The 19,633-nt window shown below is 41.7% G+C and overlaps 1 protein-coding gene across 1 annotated transcript in view; it reads right to left on the minus strand.

Annotated features, from left to right (window-relative positions):
- LOC112464380 (tyrosine-protein kinase Drl-like) overlaps positions 1-19,633 on the minus strand; it is a 70,701-nt gene that overhangs the window by 6,436 nt on the left and 44,632 nt on the right. The window contains exons 3-6 of the mRNA XM_025031333.1: positions 18,951-19,224; positions 11,274-11,448; positions 6,040-6,244; positions 154-310 (exon numbers count right to left, since the gene is read on the minus strand). Of these exons, the coding sequence (XP_024887101.1) occupies positions 154-310; positions 6,040-6,244; positions 11,274-11,448; positions 18,951-19,224 (811 nt within the window). The remainder of the gene's footprint in view (positions 1-153; positions 311-6,039; positions 6,245-11,273; positions 11,449-18,950; positions 19,225-19,633) is intronic.

Consider the following 19,633-nt stretch of genomic DNA (forward strand, 5'->3'; position numbering starts at 1 on the left):
ACCAATTGCTTTCATCAAATTAAAAATATTAACTAACAAAACTGCAGTATTCCTTAAAAAAAAAAATCTGTAATAAATGCGACTTGATACGTTGCACTGTACATAATTGTGCATTAACGTGATATCGAATATTTTTAAAATTAATAGTCTCACCTGTGACTGTCTTTATGATGACTTCTTGCTCTCGCCCGGCTATCTCCAAAGTTCCTTTGTATACGCGACCGAAAGTACCCTCCTGCACGAGAGTACGGCAGTATAACGCCGATCTCGATATCGCGAGTGCCCTGGCCTTCTCACATGGATCGGTCGACTAAACATCAATAGTACATATTTTCTAAAGAAATTCCATTGAATTCGATAAAAATGAAAAATCTGTTACAAAGGATATTACAATTACAAACATACGTAAAAGTAACAAATTTACTGATGACTGAATAAAAAATTGAAGCTATAGTAATAGTAATAATAATGATATAAAGAAGAACTTTCTATTTTATCTTAAACAGATATTCTGGTTGATCCAGCGATCATTTAAATCATTTTCTGGAAAAGATGTGAGTTCTTCATTCCAGGACGAAATTGCAAAAGAGCGCCTGCAAAAAGTGAAAAATTGCGATTGTCATTTTGCGATGAGAAATGGGACTACGCGATTATTTATATGTTAGTAGTTAACAACCCGGGCTGTCGTTTAAATTCTCAATCGCGCGCGGGGGCGCGCCTGCATAATTCCTAACTTCCGAAAAAAACCTCATCAGGCAGGGATTCATTAAAAAGGCATTTGTCGTGTGTAAGGTGACGCGGACGAGACCTCGCGCGGGTCCTCCGGGGGACGCGCAGGGAAGAATTCTCCCCCCCCCCCGGGGGTCGTTATAGCATCGCTGCGCGCGGCCCTCTTTGTTCGCCAGGCGGATTTCCATCGGAGCCGACGTAAAACGCGAGAAAGCTACGGGAGGGGTGACTATTCATTAATTTCAATTTTCCGGAGTTTTGCCTTCGGCCCCCGCCCATTCCATTTGGACGTACGCACACGCGCGCATAGACGCGGAAACGAGCGTGGAGGGACAGGATGGAGACACGGCGATGAAAAAAAAAAGGAAAGGAGACGACGGAAAACCAGTTCAAAACACGTCGATTGCGACCGCGCCGCGAAATTACCGGGCGATATATTGGATTCGAGAAAGGGGTGCGGCGACGGTCGGCGCGGTAGGTTCGAATGGACGGATAACGCCGTTCCGGGGTTGATTCCGAGAGGGGGTCGGTCCGGAGTGGTCTCTCGGAAATTATTTACGAAATTCCCGGATAGCGCGGGATGCTCGGTGAAAATGCAAACACCGCGGCTAATTCCGCGGCTTATCGGGGTCTGTGATTATTGCAGAGACGAATTGTGTCGGCGCGGCGCGGCGCGGCGCGGGCGCGTCTGGCGAACGTTGTTTTCAACGTGAACAACGGGCGAGCCCGAACGCGAGGACGAATCGCGCGATTCGTCGATCTCGCTTTCTCCCCCTCGCGGGGTTATATTTTCGTCTTTTTTTCCCCCGCGGCTCGGCGGCGCCAATGTATATGCGCTCGCGTGTGCTTTTTTTTCGTTTCCCGATAAAAATGTGATGAGCGAGGTGGAAATTGCCGGGCGGGGACGCGCGCCCGACGCGCCGAAGGTGCGAATGGTATTCGCTGTATTGCGTAACGAAGCTATAAATATAAATTAGATTAGGATTAAGAATTTAAGTTTTATATATTCTTTCCCCCGTCACGGTAATTTTCTAACGTAATTAATCTGAAACTTGAAGTGATTCCTGATTAAATATTACGCCGGATGATTGCGCGACCATTGCATTGAGCAAAAAAGAATTGATTAATATCGGCAGTTCCGAGGGTTCATCAATATACAAGCGAAATAAACCGATTAAGCTGTTAACAACTCGTGCTACAGTTCTGGAATTTGAAACAAAAATCGTGACTTGTGCGATTTGAAATCGAATAATGATTCGCTGCGCGCATGACTTATTTATCGATCGCAGCAGAAAAATAATAGAAGATATATACGTCTGGTGACTATGCGAAATTTTTTACGAATCTAGTAATGGATATTACTTCGCTATTTACATTACGGAATCAGAATCGTAGTATCGAACGTGTATAGCGCCACGGGCGGAGCGTTTTTAGCTCATCTAGCGCGCGGTGCAGCAATTTGATTTATTTACTGAAAGGCTTTCGTCAAACATCACGTTCGTTCGTTCACTCATTCGTACGTTTGTTCGTTCGTTCGCTTCGACCCGCTGAAGGCGCTCTAAAAGCTTCGTTTTCAGACTACCACGCTCGACATATGCCCAGAGCACTTTTAATTCGACCCCGCCGATTTAATAATACGGTTTTCCGTCTCCCTCGATTAAAGCGCCCGCGCCCCGGCTCGGCACGACGGAACGAAACTCCGCGGCCGTGAGAATTAATTAAATCGAAGAATCAGCTTTTACGTAACCCCGCGTAACTAATGTAACACGACGGTTAACTAATATAATGATATATGAATTGTAATTGATAATCCAATCGACGGTACAACTGCAGCGCTTGCAATTTTGTAATTCTATTACTGTCTTGGATAATTACACGTTTTTAATTTGCTGAAAATTATTACCGATGTGAGCTACCGAGTCGCCTCGAGCGATTTACAAGATAAACTGCTAGACGCTCGTTTTTTTCCAAAGTAAACTGCACTCAGCGCCAATTTAACTGGGAGTTTTAACAAAAAGTTTAAGAAAAAGAGAATTTTAAATATAAAACACTTTTAGGAATTAGCATGAGAAGATATTTCTCGATTTATATCTCGTGTTGTAATATTTTCAAAACAAAAACTCGACGGTCAAGCAAAATTTCCTTCACGAGAAAATAAAAGGCAAGGGTCAATCTACGAAAGAGTTAGACTTCTTGGATTTAATTTGCCACTTTTTAGGCAATTAATTGCTCGCTGTTATACGAGTGCGAAATGCGCGGATCAAATGGAACATCGGCAAACACGTGGTCGCGGTTATCTCAATCGCGATCATCGCAACGAAGGTGCTTGCAACTTTTACGAGGGAAAAAAAAACGCCCCGAGTATCGGTGTCCCCGGGCTGGCCATGTGGAAAATGCCGGGTCGTCAGGCTATTCCGCCATTTCGCTGCGCCCGACTCTCTCGCGCGCGGAAATCCGTGGCGGCGGAGGATCCGGGGAGAGCGGAAAGAAGATGTGTATTTGTCCTCGTGCCGAAGATCGTTTCCTCCGATAGACAGCGTCAAGGTAATGGCTTCCCCAGCAATGGGATCTCAAGCGTATCGTTTTACAGGGTGTGGGGTAAGACGCTGTCGCTGGTTTACGTCAGTCGGTCGGTCGGTCGGTCGGTCCGTGAGGCGCCTTCGGGATGGGATGGCTAAGGGCCGCGGTGAGGGTAAGGTTTTCACGAAGGTTCACGGCTACACATCAATCGGTCGGTGCACGTGTACGTGCGTACGTGCCCCGGTGCATGTACGTGAGCGTGAACCGCGTAGGTGATATGCCGACTCTGAGAACGCCTCTGTGTGCACGTTCATAGGGTTGGTTGCGTTCGAGACGGAGCGTCGCGTCGGAGGGTTCGGGCACATACGCGCGTATACCCGGTAAATTGATCCAAGATCAAAGCCGAAACAATCACAGGACCCACTTCCACTCCCTCTCACCCTTTCTCTTCCCTCCCTTCCTCCCCCTCTCTCTCTCTTTCTCCGTCTCTCTCTGTCTGTTTCCCTCGCTGCTGAGCCTCGCCCTCTCGCGTCCTCCTCCTTTCGGTGCGTACCGCGTCTGAGGAGGGCGAGTGCCGGCATCAACATCGGAGACCGCTGTAACCCCCATGTGTGTGAGTGTGTGTAACCCCTGCCTGCCGACGCATTCTCCTTCTCTCTGTCTCTCGCGCTCGACAAAGTGCAGGTGGTATCCAGAAACCGTGTTTCTTTTTCCCGGGGAAATTAATGCAAAACGCTTGTACCGGCGAGAATAGCGCGAACGCTCCGGCAACGCGCGATCTCATATTTATTCGACATTTTCGCGCGACCCTCGCATCGCTCTTTGACTGCCCACTTTGCGGGGAAGATACTCTTCGGTGGATGGCGAGTAATAGCGGCGGGTAATAGCGCGTGCTTCGAAACGGTAGTTAAAACGAAGCGGCGGACCGTGACACGCGGCGATTGCGTGTACAGCCGGTTATTGAAATCGACCTTTACCACTTTTGCTCGTAAATGTCGCTGTATGTACAAATGCCGCGTTACGCGCGAAGATTACGTACGAATTGCTTTATCTTCCTATAAAGATAGTCCTATAAATTATCAGCTTTTGACGAGGTATTTACCTGATGCTACATTTTTGCTTAAACAGAAAATATCGATTTATATATACTATAAATAATAAATAATAAATTCCGGAAAGACCGCAGATGATGTATATTTATATTATATAGATATCTAATATAACAATAATAATTTTATAATATTTTATATTATAAAATATAACATATATATAACTTTTGGTCCTCAAAGCGCATTTTTTATCCTAGTATTTTAATATTATACTAATCAAATGTTATCATTGCGACGATAACAGTGTATGATAGAAAAAAGAATAATTAGTTTAACCAAATGTTGATGAAGCACAAAATAACGGGCCGGTAAGTATATACCCTTCGTTGAAAACCTTCAATTTTATCGGAAAGAATTATACAGCATTTCTTGAAGAAACGGATCCAACGAAGCGCTCGATGGGCCAAACATTTCGTTTTCCCAAACGCGAGCTCAAAGGTATAAAAGGGGATCAAAGGCGCGATCAGCAGTTGTGTCAAAGCAACGACAGAGGCGAGCAAAAAGAGGGAAAAAGAGAGAAAGAGAGAAATTCCGTTTGCTCGAAACGCAAGAAATCGGCCGGCATGCTCGAGAAGACGAAAGTAGAAGCTGTAGAAGCGACTAAGGCACTACACGCGTAGACCTTTTCCCCTTCTCGGGATGGAGGGATGAGAGTTGTAAGTCGGCAGGTTTAGAATCGCTGAATAAAGAGCCGAAGGACTGGAAAGGGTTGGGCCGCGCCAAAGTTGTCCGTGGAAAGCGGCTCGCTCGGCCGCAAACTCGATAAAGTTGCGAGGCGCGGCACTCGTTGTGTATACGGGACGAGACGAGACGGTATAGGACGGGATGCGGGATGAGACAAGAGGAGGAGCCGTCTCGCGCGCCGCTTCCGCTTCCGGTAGTCGGTGGCAGACGCGGAGGAGTTCGCGATAGAGTGAAGTGGAAGGAACGACCGGGGGGAAAATCGGATTTCCTGATGCGCGGTACGAGTTTCGCGTTCGTCGTCGAATCTGTTTCACGGGCTGTTTCGTCGCGATTAGAAAAATCAAGAGTACGCGCGAAAAGAAACAACAAATAAGGTAAATACATCAATGCCCGGACATGTACCTATATGTCTGATGGACATCTTTATCATTTTAGTTCTTAAATAAGTATAATGCGAACTAAAATTAAAGATAAAAATATTAATGCAAGAAAAATATTTTTATCTTTGATTCTTTGATTTTAATTCGCGTTACAACTTATTAGTTAATCTTAAGTGTCCAGGCATTGTTACATTTACCTTAATATCGCGAAACTTGAATATCCATCTATCGAAAAGATAGAAAGAGAAACTATGGATGACAAATTCGGATAATTACTCGAATTACACTCTCCTAATTTATTATTAATTATTTTAAGAATTAAAATTTTAATTAATACTCTGGCAAGTAAAACATTTAAATTTTTCAAAGAGTATCGATATTAATGATAATAAGAAAAGGATTAGCTCAAAATTAATTCAGAAATGCGCTTTTGAAACTAATAAGGTTAACAATAAGTCTAATTTATGTAATATAATAGTGTCAAGCGGTGAAAGAAAACATCATAAAATTGTAATTTTATATGAATATAAAATGATAGTCTCGATACTTCGTATGCACTTTATAACTTCGGACTGACGATGTCGCTTTTCCATCCGCGAAATCGTGTCGTCGCATACCTGGCTGAGATGCGTCACGTGGCTCGCCGCGTAGTAACTGGCTCTGGAACCGCATGGCCTCGCGTACAGCGGCTCGAGGTCGGCGATGGTGGCGTAACTTCCGGAATTCGCGCTTCCGGGCCGTGGGTCGACCCTAACTAAAACGGAACTCCTGGCCAGGCCACCGGTGTCGGCCGCGGAGTAACTGCAGCAGGGCAGAGTTTTCCTGAAAGGGACGAAAGGAATCTCTGTAGCGAACGCGATTGTTACACCCGAGTTAATTATCGTTACAATGGCGCGAAAGCGGGTAAGCGGGTGCTCGAGTAATTGTCACGGAGCTACGGATTCCACCGCGAGACGATTTCGCTGAAACAAAATTTTAACACGCTGCGCCAAGTCTCTTCCGCAAATCCGAGAATCCGCCGTCGAGAGGATTATTTTACGCGATAATTTTGCGCAGGGCGCTTTTGAACAGCGCGCAAATGAAATATCACGCTTTTTTCAGATTCACAAATATTAATTAGTTTCTCTAATACACGTTACGTTACAATCGACTATCGGAGAACAGCTGTCTGACTTTTACAAAGTCCAGTTACAGCTAGGAATTACCTAGCTGTAATTTATAAAAAATACCACGTTTATGATTCAAACATTTGTTACAATTTTCTCTCTCGCTTACTCCTTTTCTAAAAATATATTCAAACTTCAATATTCGCGAACTGAATTTAAAGTAATGTTTTTCAAAACTTTTCTACCCTTTTATTGAATAACGCATCGCTGCATATCGCGTATTTATAAGGCTCCATTGTTATAGGATCAGAAAATCCACACCGTAACCGCTAATTTAACTGCTTTAATTTCGCCTGGGGATCACCGCGTAATAGGTTCTTTTAGCAAAAGCTCTTCCCCGTGGGATGCTGCTCAGGCAGCAATATGTCGAGATAAACGCAGTTCAAATTACAACATCGTTTATAAGATAGACGGTCACTTTATAAAGTCCGACGTATATACACTTCTCTCAAGCAAAAGATAGAAGAGCATAAGTGGGAAGAATGGTGCATTATCATATTTCAGTATACTCCGTCCCACAGCCCTTTACATTACCCTCGACGAGGAATTATCTTCGACAAGAAGTTCCTCGAGTACTCACTCTCTATCTCCAGGAGGATTTACATCTCGTCCCGGATGAGCTCCCGAAAAGCTCTAAATGATCCTCTCTGTCTTTCTCTTTTTCTCTTTCGTACCGTCAACGATCTTTCGCAAGAAGACGCATCAATTCAACTTTAACATAAGAAACTGCTCCTGTATTTTCGATTTAAATTCAATTAAATTTCTCTCTTCTAAATTACTGATCTAATTTAACAACTGTACTCATTTTGACTTATCTGTTCCTCATTTCTGTAGTGCGAGTTTAATATGGTTTAGAAGAAAATACAATAGTTTCAACATAAACAAAAACATTTAAATCAATAAAAATAGAATGGAAACTTTAGATACTTTTTACATCAAAATTATATAAACATGCACTGAAATAATTCTCGCTCATTTTTATTCTAAAATTAAAGTACCGATTACTAGAACAAGAATTTTCGAAGCAGGTCGTTCTATTAAAATAAGGGCGATATTTTCAGAGACACAAGCGGGGAAAAAGAAAAAAAAGGAAAAAGACGGAATGACGACTGAAAAATACCAGCGAGAAATAGAAGAGGATATTTTTAGAGATTTATTGGCCATTTCGTGCATGTAAATCTGCCGCGCCGAACGTATTTCGCTAAAAAGACGAACGATGGAAAAACGCGTACAGCCATCGATTTCAAATATCCCCGGTTCGCTCGTTCGTGCCCGTTTATTTTTACGCGACCCTTACGGAAACGTTTCGCGACCAGATCGACTTCCGACGAATCCGTCTGTACCTGCGAAACCGAGCCCTCCCGCCAGGAACAGAAACGTTAAAGTGTCGTTCGGAAAGTAATATCACTTTTGTAACTCGCGAGCAAGTATTTGCGCTGAAATTTCCATTGAGAATTTATGGCGAAACCGACGACGTGTTCGCCGCCGCAGTATTATCGAAGACGAGCTAACTTTTGATACAATCTGATAAGCTGTGAAAGAGAACGGATGTGATCGAGTATTCTGAACATCTTTACATTTTATATATATTTCTTGGGTAATGGCGCTAAAACACGAATTGGTATATGATATTTTAGCCTAAATAAGCGTTTTTACGAATTAACGAGTCAATAATTTCATTGTAAAAAAAAATTTCTCATCAAAAAAAGAGAAACCAACGTGCGTGTACAGAATTACGTAAGAGCCAATCGAGTCAATACCAAAAAACACAAAAATAAACATCTCATCGGAGGGAATCGAAAAGTTGGAAGACTGCAGCAAAGTTCCGACACGAGTTTCGCGAGTGGCGTAACTCCTGAGAAAACTTTTCGCTGCTTGCCGAATCTCGAAGGCGCCTTTCGTACATCGTGTGCAGTTCGACTGCAGCAAGAAGAAGGGCTTACGAGAGGCGAGGGTTGGCCGTGTTCGCTCGAGCGTACGGATGTAAAATCTGCAGTTTTATCCGCCGGCGGGGATGTACGTCGAACACGGTAGAGACGTTAGAAGGCACAGGGGAGAAAGAAAGAGAGAAAGAGAAGGAGAAAGCAAGGAAAGCAAAGATCCAGACGTTTCTCCGCGTGTTATCGGGGTTGGAGAGCCTCAAAAGAGCTAATATATCCCGGGAGAGACAATTGGCCTACGTCTCGGGAGGAGAGCGTAAAAAAAAAGAGCGAAAGATGATATAAAATGAGGGTGCGCTCCACCCCTGGGTTTCTTATAAAGGCCACTTTGCCATGCGATAAATATTTGATGTCTTCCGCATCTTCCGACGCAAGATCGCATTGTTACGGACGATCGCCGTTCGATCGCATTCGCGTCACGCACCGGGCCAATTGTGCGTTGTTTGTTCGAGCGAAACATCTGTTGCTTTCTTTTTCGTATGCCGCGGTCAGTGCCACGCAGTGAGATATTGATTTCAATTGCGCGACAGATCGCCGTGTAATATTTCAATCTCCAGCGTAAAATAACGCTGGACGTAATAAACGTAATATATCTTCCTGTACATTGCGCGTTTCTTCGCGAAACCCAATGTAGAGATTGATCGGGACAACGAGAAACGGATTCTTTTAGCCTTTAAAACCAATTATAACTTTGTCGAGTATTTATATATATATTATATATATTTATATATATCACAATAACATTATTACTTCAAAATATTTACCAATCACTCATCACAGATGATAAAAAACCTTTTCGATGCATCTGTATATAAATATATACCGATGCTTTATCTGTATATCGAAAAGTTTTCTGTCATATACGATTAGTAAATATTTTAAATAATGATATTATTATCATGAAAGAAAGGCTGCAATAAGTAGTTTCGTGTACGAAGTATAAATGTGTAATAATACTGGCGAAGTTCGTAGAAAGAGCAAATCTCTCCTCCTTATCATTTAACGAGAAAAATTCGCAATGGAGAACATCAAAAGAGCTAATAAATATCCGGGTAAAAGACAATTTTCCCTCTTTGAGACAAACAATGGGGGAAGAGAAGGAAACGGCAGTAAAGCGAGGCAAGAGAGTAGCTTTGTTTCTATATACCCTAACTCCCTGGCAGAGCATGGCATGGTTTCCATCTCGTTCAAGTTCTTCGGTTATGCACCTCCTGAAATAGAGGCACTGGAATGGAACACTCGACGTGCTAAAGTATAAAATAATTACAGTGAAAGTAACGATCGAACTTTAAAGGTAGCGGATAGAAGTTTTCGCATAATATTCATCGTTAATGAGGGTAATGGCGCTAAAACACGATCCGCTTCTCGTTTAACGAGAAAAATTCACGATGAAGATTTTCAGAGGGCTCAATACATTCGAGCAAGGACAATTGGCTCCGGCCGATGGAAAAAGGAGAGACAATCCTATTAAAAGATTTAAAAAAATATTTAAAATACTTTAAACACGAGAAAAATTAGAAACATTTAAAAAAGTTATTTTATTTTATCATAATAAAAATTCACGTTGTAAGCACCAAATAAAATTTAAATAAAGAACAGAGGACAACAAAAAATGGAGGATTGTTAAGAATATTGAATTAACAACAATAACGTACATTTGTGAAGAAAGCGTTATTAATTTGAGAAAGTATATTGCAATTGAGTCCACTCGAGATTCAAGTTGGTACATACACGCGATAAAGGTCGGTCGACGAGCAAAAAGGAAAGAGCACGAATATGGGAAGAGAGGTAAAAGCGGATCTTCTCGACCCCTAACATCCTCCTTACATTCTCTCCCGCAGAAGTCCCCGGATACGAGAAAGGGAGTGCGCATAGCTATGCAATAAAATGTCGGCTGCCGTGCCAAGCAGCCGACGGATCACCGGCGGCTTATTGAAAGGATATTTCATTCGGACGAGTTCCTCCTATCCAGCTTATCCACGCGAATTTCCCGCGGGGGTGCGGAAATCTTTCTGTCGCCCTCCCTTCGCCCCCCCCCCCCCGCCCCTTCTCCTCCTACGACCGGTTTTGCGGTCGCAGCGCCGAGTACGTCTCTCGTATTCGGCAGAAAATTCGCGACGTCGCGCGTGGAACTCGCGCCCGCGCGATACTTTTCGCTCGAGTGACTCGCCGAAAATGAGAGCGCGGCGGAAAAGCCGCATTTACGACGCGTCCTACAACGATGTCTTACGTAATGAAAATCTTTTTTCCCCCCCGAGCGTTTATTTTCGTGTGCGACCGAGCGCACAAAAATCCTTAGAAACGCGAATTTAATAAGCGGCAGAATGAGAAGCCGGATGACGTCCACGTTATTCCCTCGTGTCGGTTTTCTTTCCACCGTGGACGTCGCTAGAAAAACCGCGTTTCACGGTGAACGTGTTTTTGTCGAATTTATTACTATCTCAGTACTTTTTTACCGCCGCGTTTTTAATAATGCGCGCTTTGTTAATTCTAACGAAGCAAAGATTAAGACGAGGAATTTCTGTAGGACCGACTCCGACAAGCCGCTTACTTCGCTCACATCTCAAAAAAACTCTCGTTCTCAATCTTTTCCATTTTTAATAGGAAATTTTAAACGGACAGTTTAAATGCGGAAACAATAGTAGATGAAGATACAGTAATATTAAATACGCAGGGTTCTGTTAATATACTGCTTAATTCTTTGTCGATTAAATATAATATCCGTTGATATCAAATTTTACTCACTGAGATTCTTGAACGCGAGCCTTGCTGTTGCGGATGTATAACGCGCTAGCGACACTGCCGACGACCAGAATTAAGGCGCAAGCACACGTGGCGGCGACGTAGAGCGCACCGGCACCATTCACGAGCGGATCGGGCTCCAAGCGTACTGAATCGTTGCTGGGAGGAGTCTCGACACCTGCAAATACAAGTCAGTTCATCAGTACTTGGAATTTTCATGCGTATTTTGTGTCTTACGCAGTCTTTTTATCGAGAATGATCAGATAAAGTATATTGCATTCGTTCAAAAAATTTCAATTATTGTCGTAAATAAATTGATGTCGGTAATCGAATCAATTTAATAAAACAAAATCGATCTCATTTTTCCGAAAATCCAACGTGTGTTGAACGTCAACTAAAGCACCTCCCTCGTTTAATCTTCCAGAGCATAAACGCGAGAAACAATATATATGACTTAAACAACGTCAATATGTAATTTAATTTGATTTTAATTTTATTTGATTTCCAATTTAAAAAAAAATTGATACGCAATCGATTCGCGTACCCTCTTCACATTTCATTCGACGGTTACGTTTTTATATTCGTATATATTCGATCTGCAAAGCTTGCATGACCGCCATTATAGTATCGGCAATCCATTTTGTCAATTGGAGCATTTCCACTCCAACCACGTGCTCGAGATCCGAATCTATCGGGAAGCCCTTGGACATGGATCGAGCCATTGTTTATACGTATCACAGAGTGCTATCGAACGGGCGGGAATATCGACGAGCACCATGGAAAGTGCTCAAAGAGATCTCACTTTGATGGCGAATCGTTCGCCGGTAAACCACGAATTTTCTGGCAAGTGCAGCCACTATCGCGATTTCGTTCAATTTACTTTTATCTCGCGTATAGCGACGCATTTCTCACGCACCACGGTGTTCTCGAATTACACGTAATTATCCCATCGTTACATTCATTATTTTATGCAACACGTGCATGGAAAGTGCCCCATTACGCACGCTACGCGTGCGTGATAGACCACTTTCCAGGCACTTGCAACATAAAATAGGGAGTGTAAGCCGTGTGTAAAGATGAAAATTCCCGGGTGCGGAGTTTACGCACGAGCCGAAGGCGAGTGCGGTAACCGCACCCGGGAATTTTCATCTTACCTCACTTGTTACACAAATAACTATTTCGTTGTGTTCATTGCTCACTTGAATTGGAAGCAGCATTTAATGCACTTAGAACTTTTCTTCAATTTAGCATTTTATTATTTTATTGTACATCTCAAATCCCGAATTTCTTGAATTTTATTTTGACCGCCAAAAGTCTGCAGTAGAATATTTTTTTTTAAAGTATTTTTATATTATCAAATTACCATATTAGTACTTCCATATTGGGACTTAACGAATTTACAATGTGACGCAATTTTCGTGGAATTGTTACTTGATTAAAATACACGTCTCATAAGAAATCTCAACGAATTAATCAAACCCAGTTGACGTTACTCTCGTTTCTCGCGGGGAAAGCCTGAAAGGAGTTTGTCGAGACTTTTCTTTCGCTGCGTCACGCGTTTACATTTTCCCGCCGGTACCTCGCTTTCTGATATTTCTTTTCTCTCTATCCTTTCGTGCGCGTTTCGCGAGAAGAAAAGACTCGGGTCGAACGGGCGGGGCGCGGCGCCTTGTCGTCTCTTATAAAGGTAAATAACGTGGCCTAGACGGAGGAACTTTAGCGCGAGGGCTCAAAAGCTTTCAAGAACCGAGCACGTCAGCCCCGACTAGGATACGCTGAGGAAAAGGGACGCGCATCCTTTCGGAGCGTCATGATAAAATTAAGTAAACTTCATCAACTCTTGACTCGTCCCCGAGATTATAGCGTCGTATAATCCCTAAATGCATTCCTTCATCGGCATTGCTCGCCTAAAATCCAAAACAGCTCTTCACCCTCCGGTAACTTACGCGCGCCGTAAAGAAGTATAAGATTGTGCATTATCACATTCTGCTTCCCTCCTTGTCTGGAACTCGCGTGTGAGTAATTATTTCTTATACCTAGGACATCGTACGGGATTGTCATATATTTCTCTATACAAATTCCTAGCTACTTTCCTCCTTCAATTTCATGGAAATTTTAATTGCGAAATCTTTACTTGAGATTCGTTACGACTCTCGCCTTCTTTTGTTTGCTACGAAAAAAGCTGAATATAGCGGAAAACATCTTTCAATATATCTGAAAACGTTAACGCAGAATTTTTTTCAAGTTGCAACCTTTTAATGATAAAAGTTAAATTTCTATCGTTGTGATCTAATAGCAAGATGCACACACAATCATGCTTTTTCCCCTCTATATTTATTTGAAAGCCCGGGCTTTTTGTTGCAGAGCAATCTCATCCGAGTAAGTAACATCAACGTTGGTTACGGAAATAAAAAAGAATGCCACGACGTACTCTCTCTGAAATGTTCGTTAAGCTGCAAGTCGTAGTGTATTAAAAATACGCCGCACTGCATTGCTTGCGGCGCGGCGTGAGAAAAATCCACCTCGGAGATTAATACTTGACATAATACACAGTCATCGCGAAATTCTCCTTTCTATCATGGAAAGAAACTAAGAAAGTTGACTGTCAAGGATTAAATTTATAAGCCGTTGATGCTGATATTGAATTACTGTGTTAACGTGCAACGGTGCTCTATATTCTGAGAAATGTCACCTTTTTATACAATATTCTGATTTTTATTATAAAATGTCTCATAAATCTCTTTATATGTAAGCTTTCAATTGTAACTCTGTCCATATAGGATATGACTTTGTGTATTTCATTTTTTTGCTTTTTAAATTCATATCCTTTTTGATTACCCACTGTTTTATAAAACCGATTGATACGTGAACTTTGAAATAATCGTGCAATAAAAAAATATTCGTTTTAATTTAAATCTTATTTATCTTATTCAACTGCTTTTTCACGTTTTCATAAAACTTACACACAAACGCAGTTTTCTAATAAATACGTTATTGGCTGTAAACCATAATATTTAACTTCCCTTTTTCCCCCCTCGCTCATTTCCTCGTTTCATAAAGGAAGGAAACAGGCTTCTTGCCTTTGCCAAGATAACGTAAACCAAGCAAGCGGGTTGCGTGATAACCGAAGTAGAGCATCGCGAACACGAGTTACGAAGACGAGCAAGACGAGAAAGAGTTTGCTCGAGCGCGATGAGACGTGCGCAGGAAGTAGCAGGAAGAAAAAGTTAAATAAATCGTAGCAGTCTTCGGCGTTGCAGTTTCTCAGGGGCAAAACTCGCATCGTTCCTTTGCGCGCTGCAGTCCTTCTATCATCCTAAAATGTTCCTCTCACACGCTACAACGCGCCCGAAATACAAACAAGTATCTTTGAAAGATTTCTACAATTTCTGCGCTAATATTATGTAACTACATCAGATTTCGCATTATTTATTTTTTGACATTTCTCGTAATATTATTAGATTTTCTGAACACGCGATGTAGCTGCAGCTCGATTTTGTTTTACAACTTGTAACGTTATTATTGCGTTCACTTTTACCGCCTATATTACGATTTTTGTCAAAATTAATTTGATATATCATTTAAAAATCGAGTAGTGCATTACGTCGTCTTCATGCTCCGTCTCGATGCTCCGATGCTATAACGAGGGAAATCGATCTCGCAGCGGAGTGTTGCTCACACAACACTCAAAGAACAGTGGAGTACCTATCGACGTAACTTAAGAGCGCGAGCGACGCGCGTTTCCGAAACTTTGAGACTTAAGAGCGACTAACGGAGTCAGGAAGGCGTGTTAAGAGCGACTGCGTATCTCAATTAAATCCGGGCGAGCTATGCTATCTGCTACCATCAAACAGACCTTAACCGAGATTTACGGAGGCCCGGAATTAAGTCTCCGGAGGATTAACAGGATGACCCTCCACCGAATCGCATTCCCTCATTCGCCGGGAGCTCTGTGGACTTTAGAAACAAATTTGGTCATGCTGAGAGGCTTTACGTAAATCACGGAATTATACGTCTCTTGTGCACCGCAGCCTGATATGATTATTTTTATTCTGCAGAATAAAAAAAAACTTTAACATCAATTTAGAAAAAAAAAATCTTTGTGTTCTCATACGCGCATGTCGAATATTTGTAAATCCACAGGGTCGCGTGAAATAAAATTTTTACTAGCGCCACTTTTGTCTCAAATATTTTTTTCGATACTTTTCACGTAGTACGCGTGCACGCTTGCAAAACTTGCAAACATACTCGATAATTCAAAACGTCAACATTTTTCGAGCATATTTGAGATGTAAAATAATTTGAATATTTGAAAACAATATAAAAATCTGAAAAAAATATAGAACGTGAAAACGATCGTCGTTTCAATACGTAAAAAAAAAAACAGCTAATACGCGCTCTCGATGCATCGAAATGATTGAAAAACTGAAGTCGCAGATATTACAGTAGCTAGAGATCGAAGATTAAGAAGTGTAAATCACCGAGTCTTTTATTTTCAATTTGACAGGAGATTTCCAATATATGGAATTCTACGCGAACGTCGAGTGTCGAGTATAGAGACTCCATATATAAAGAATTCGATTATTTTCAAGTGATCTCGAGTGCGCTTTCGGATTGCAGCAAGACCTCTCGAGCTCGAAACGATCGCCGAAGGACTCGTCAGAGCGCGGCTAGTACTTTGGCGATGTAGGAGCGGAACGAGGAAGAAGCAAATTCGACAAAGCGGGAAATCTGCTCTTCAGGACGCGACTAAGGCCCTCACCGCGGAGACGCTTACTTATTTTCATCCTTCTCCCTGCCTTTCCGCCGTACCTCTGTCCACCTACTTCGTTTTTCTACGCGGCCGACCCTCTTGATCTTCGGCGAGGGATGGTATCCTCTGCCTCTTCTCTTCTCTTTCATTAAATACACCGACCCCCGGCGAGATTCAATTTTACTCGGCGGATTGCTTTTTGTTGTACCGTCGCCTGCTTCGGTAACCGGATCCGAATCTGCGCTTCTTTCTCTCTCGCTCTCTCTCTCTTTCCTCTTTCCTCTTTGCTTCTTCTTCTTCTTTTCATCTCCTTCTCTTTGTCGTCGCCATTCTCTGCCGTCGGATTGTTTTCTATCACTTAAACGCATATATTTTCCGGCACAAGCAATATTCAGTTACCAACTTGGCGTGTAGTGGCTTGAAACAAATGTTCACCGAGTTTCAAGATAATTGTGTGCGTAACATGTAATTAACATGTATGCAATATCAAGCATGAGGATACAACATGACAATAATAAAATTTATTTAAAAATCTATCCGGTTTTTGGTTCCGTATCTAACAATATTATTTACATCTTAGAGAACAAAATGCAAAAATTTAGTTTCAATTTAAAAATACGTTTCTTTCATCTCTTTTATTCGGCGAATAAATTTAGCTCATCTCCTTCTATCGGAAATCAATATTAATTTTTTCCTCATTTACAAAAAAAGTGAAAAAAATAGTATGACTACGGTTCTAATTTAGTTCGGGCGGCACTTTTATTTACCGGAAACTGCATACAAAATTCGCTTTAGTTAACGCAAAATTTGTATGGAATATATTGGCAGGCTATTATGACGCGAGAGAAACGAAAATCGGGGCTATTTGCCAGATTGCATTCATCGCTGCTGCGTGGCTTGTTTTTTTAGAAAACATACGTTTTCGAGGTTACATGAGGTTTGCGGAGTCGAGAGAACCGCCTGTGAAGTACCTATGAGTACAAGCTTACGAGCACCCTTGTCGGAAGTGGCGCGGAAATTACGTTTGTACCCTCGCCCCGGTCCGTTATTTCCATTTCTCCCGCATAACGTCAACTGAACGTACGTATATGTGTGTGTGTATATATATATATAATTTCATTATTTAAACATAATTAATTATTAAAACGACCGTACTCTCTGCATTTAGAATATGACGACGTTTACTTAGGAGAGATCCGGAAAGATAATTGCCGTGAAAGATATTTGCTATGAAATAGTTAATATAGATTAATACTTTATAAAATTGTAATCACGTTACTCTACGGTTGGTGTTAATAAAAAGTTTATCGTGTATTCAATATTGTTGTATCAACTGCAGCGCGAAATTGAGTGTTCGAACTACTTCTCGATAATATCAACGTGATTAACTCGCAGCTGCTTTATCCCGCGTTTCAAAAACCTGTCATTGTTATTCTTTTCGACGCGTTATAAACGTTTAAACATCGCGACGTCAAAGTTATCAGTCCGCAGCAGAGTTCACAAATCGCGTGGATAAATTGAGTTTGCGCGTGACGCGAAATGAATGCGCGTTCCCGGTTTTAATCGCGACCGCGTCGAAACTGTCTCGCCGTAACGAAGATATTCAGCCGAGTACGCGCGAACGTGCTAATTAAATCCGAGATTACGTAAACGAAATAATTATCAACAGACTGCAATGGCGTTAAAGTGAATGTAGATAAACGAAAAGCGGCGTTTCAGCGCGAACCGCAGGACATGCAAAAGCGAGTAGCATGTGTTATATAGATAACAAAGCTTAAATAATAATAGTACCCCTTTGAAATGGATCTTCATATAGCGCACCGTAGATCAATATTGCCATTGAAAATAACAAGACAATAAATAAATCACGCTTGTTATATTTAAAAACAATACAGGATAGTTAAAAGCCAAAATTCGAGCAATATAGAATTTACTGTTGAATTAATCTAATTTATTGTCCAATGATAGAAGAAACGTTCTGATTAATAATTTATTAATAATTACAGCATGGTCTTCGAAACAAGAATTTAGGGTTACATATATTCTATGTCCTAATATCCTTATATCTGAATTTAGGATATAACTCTAAATCCTCTCGAATTGAAGACCATGCTGTAACTATTAATCACAATGTTTCTTCTACCGTTGAACAATGAACTAATTAATTTAAAGTAACGTTCTTTGTTGCTTGTATTTTAGCCTTTGACTTTCCTACGTTGAAAATAACAAAGCACAGAAAGCCACACACCAACGTGATACTGCAACTATTAATTAACGTTCGTGAATTATTTTATAAAGTTACTTAATTTACACAATTTTGCATATTGTATTACAACCAAATGTATTGATTAATTAAGGAGGAAGGGGTTACGGTTATGAAATAAATATAAATCTGAAAAAGCGTGAAAGAGAGAGAGAGAGAGAGAATCGGGTAAACATTATTCAAAATTCAAGAGGAGTTACAATTTTAATTACGCCGGTAAAACGCTACTAAGCGGAAGAGTTAAATAATTCACACTTTAGCATTTTCAAATTTTAAGTGAGACAAACAGCGCGCGTCGTCATGATTCTTTCATAGATTCTGAATAAAGCAAGCGGAAGAAGAAAACGCTGTTCGTTCCTTCAACAACAGAAAAAAAAGAATGAAATCTAGGATCCGGATCTGGTTGCCGGTTAATGCGCGGCTGCCATGAGAATCGCGCGGGATTTCAGTGCACCGCACTAAATTCCATGCGCGAGAATAAATGAAATAGGGGGCACCGCTTTTTCTCATGTACGAGAACAATAAAGCGCGATTAGCCTTGTCGACATTTTTCAAAATTAGCATAACGACTTCTTGCAAGAAGCACGCATAATCGTCACGCGCGCGCGCGCGCGAGATGCCACCGCCGCGCACTATAGCTGGATATATCACTGCCCACACGAACCTTTCAAGCAGATCTTGTTCCTCTTGAAGACTAAGACGGTGTCGTTGTACCTAGTGCCGGGCGGCGCGGTGACATTCAATCTGAGCGCCAGTGGAATTTCGGCGCTAACGACACCCGAGCAGGGCAATCTGATCCTGAAGACCTGCAGGGTGACCGGTACCTCGCCTCTGGCGGACACGTTCACCCTCGGTGGCAGCAACGCCATCATCCCGGAAGACGGTCCACCCGGCACGCCCGGTACCACGTCGTAATCCAGTTCCATTGAATACGGTAACTGAAAGAAAAGATATGCCTGTCAAATAATTTGACATTCGACAGACAGGGATTTTATGTCATATGTACGTTGTTATTGCAAAATTGTCATAGATCACTTCGTATAGATCATTCTTCAACATAAGGCAAATTTTCAAGAAACTTTATTTACACTGGTGCTTCAATACAAGCTTCCTTCTGGCGAGCCGATATTTCGTACTGGGGAAAGTATTCCGGTTATCGTCCGCCGGACGATATGCCGGCACGTAATAAAAATAGCGCGGCGCCCATAACTCATGAAAATGCCAGACTCGCGGTCCCTTCTCGCGGTCGCCGCATATACGATTGCGCATATTAACGTTATAGATATATGAATATATACCTAATATATATATATATATATATATATATATATATATATATATATATAT

The sequence above is a fragment of the Temnothorax curvispinosus genome, unplaced genomic scaffold (assembly GCF_003070985.1).
Source record: "Temnothorax curvispinosus isolate PA1 unplaced genomic scaffold, ASM307098v1 QBEX01014187.1, whole genome shotgun sequence".
Lineage (NCBI taxonomy): Eukaryota > Metazoa > Arthropoda > Insecta > Hymenoptera > Formicidae > Temnothorax > Temnothorax curvispinosus.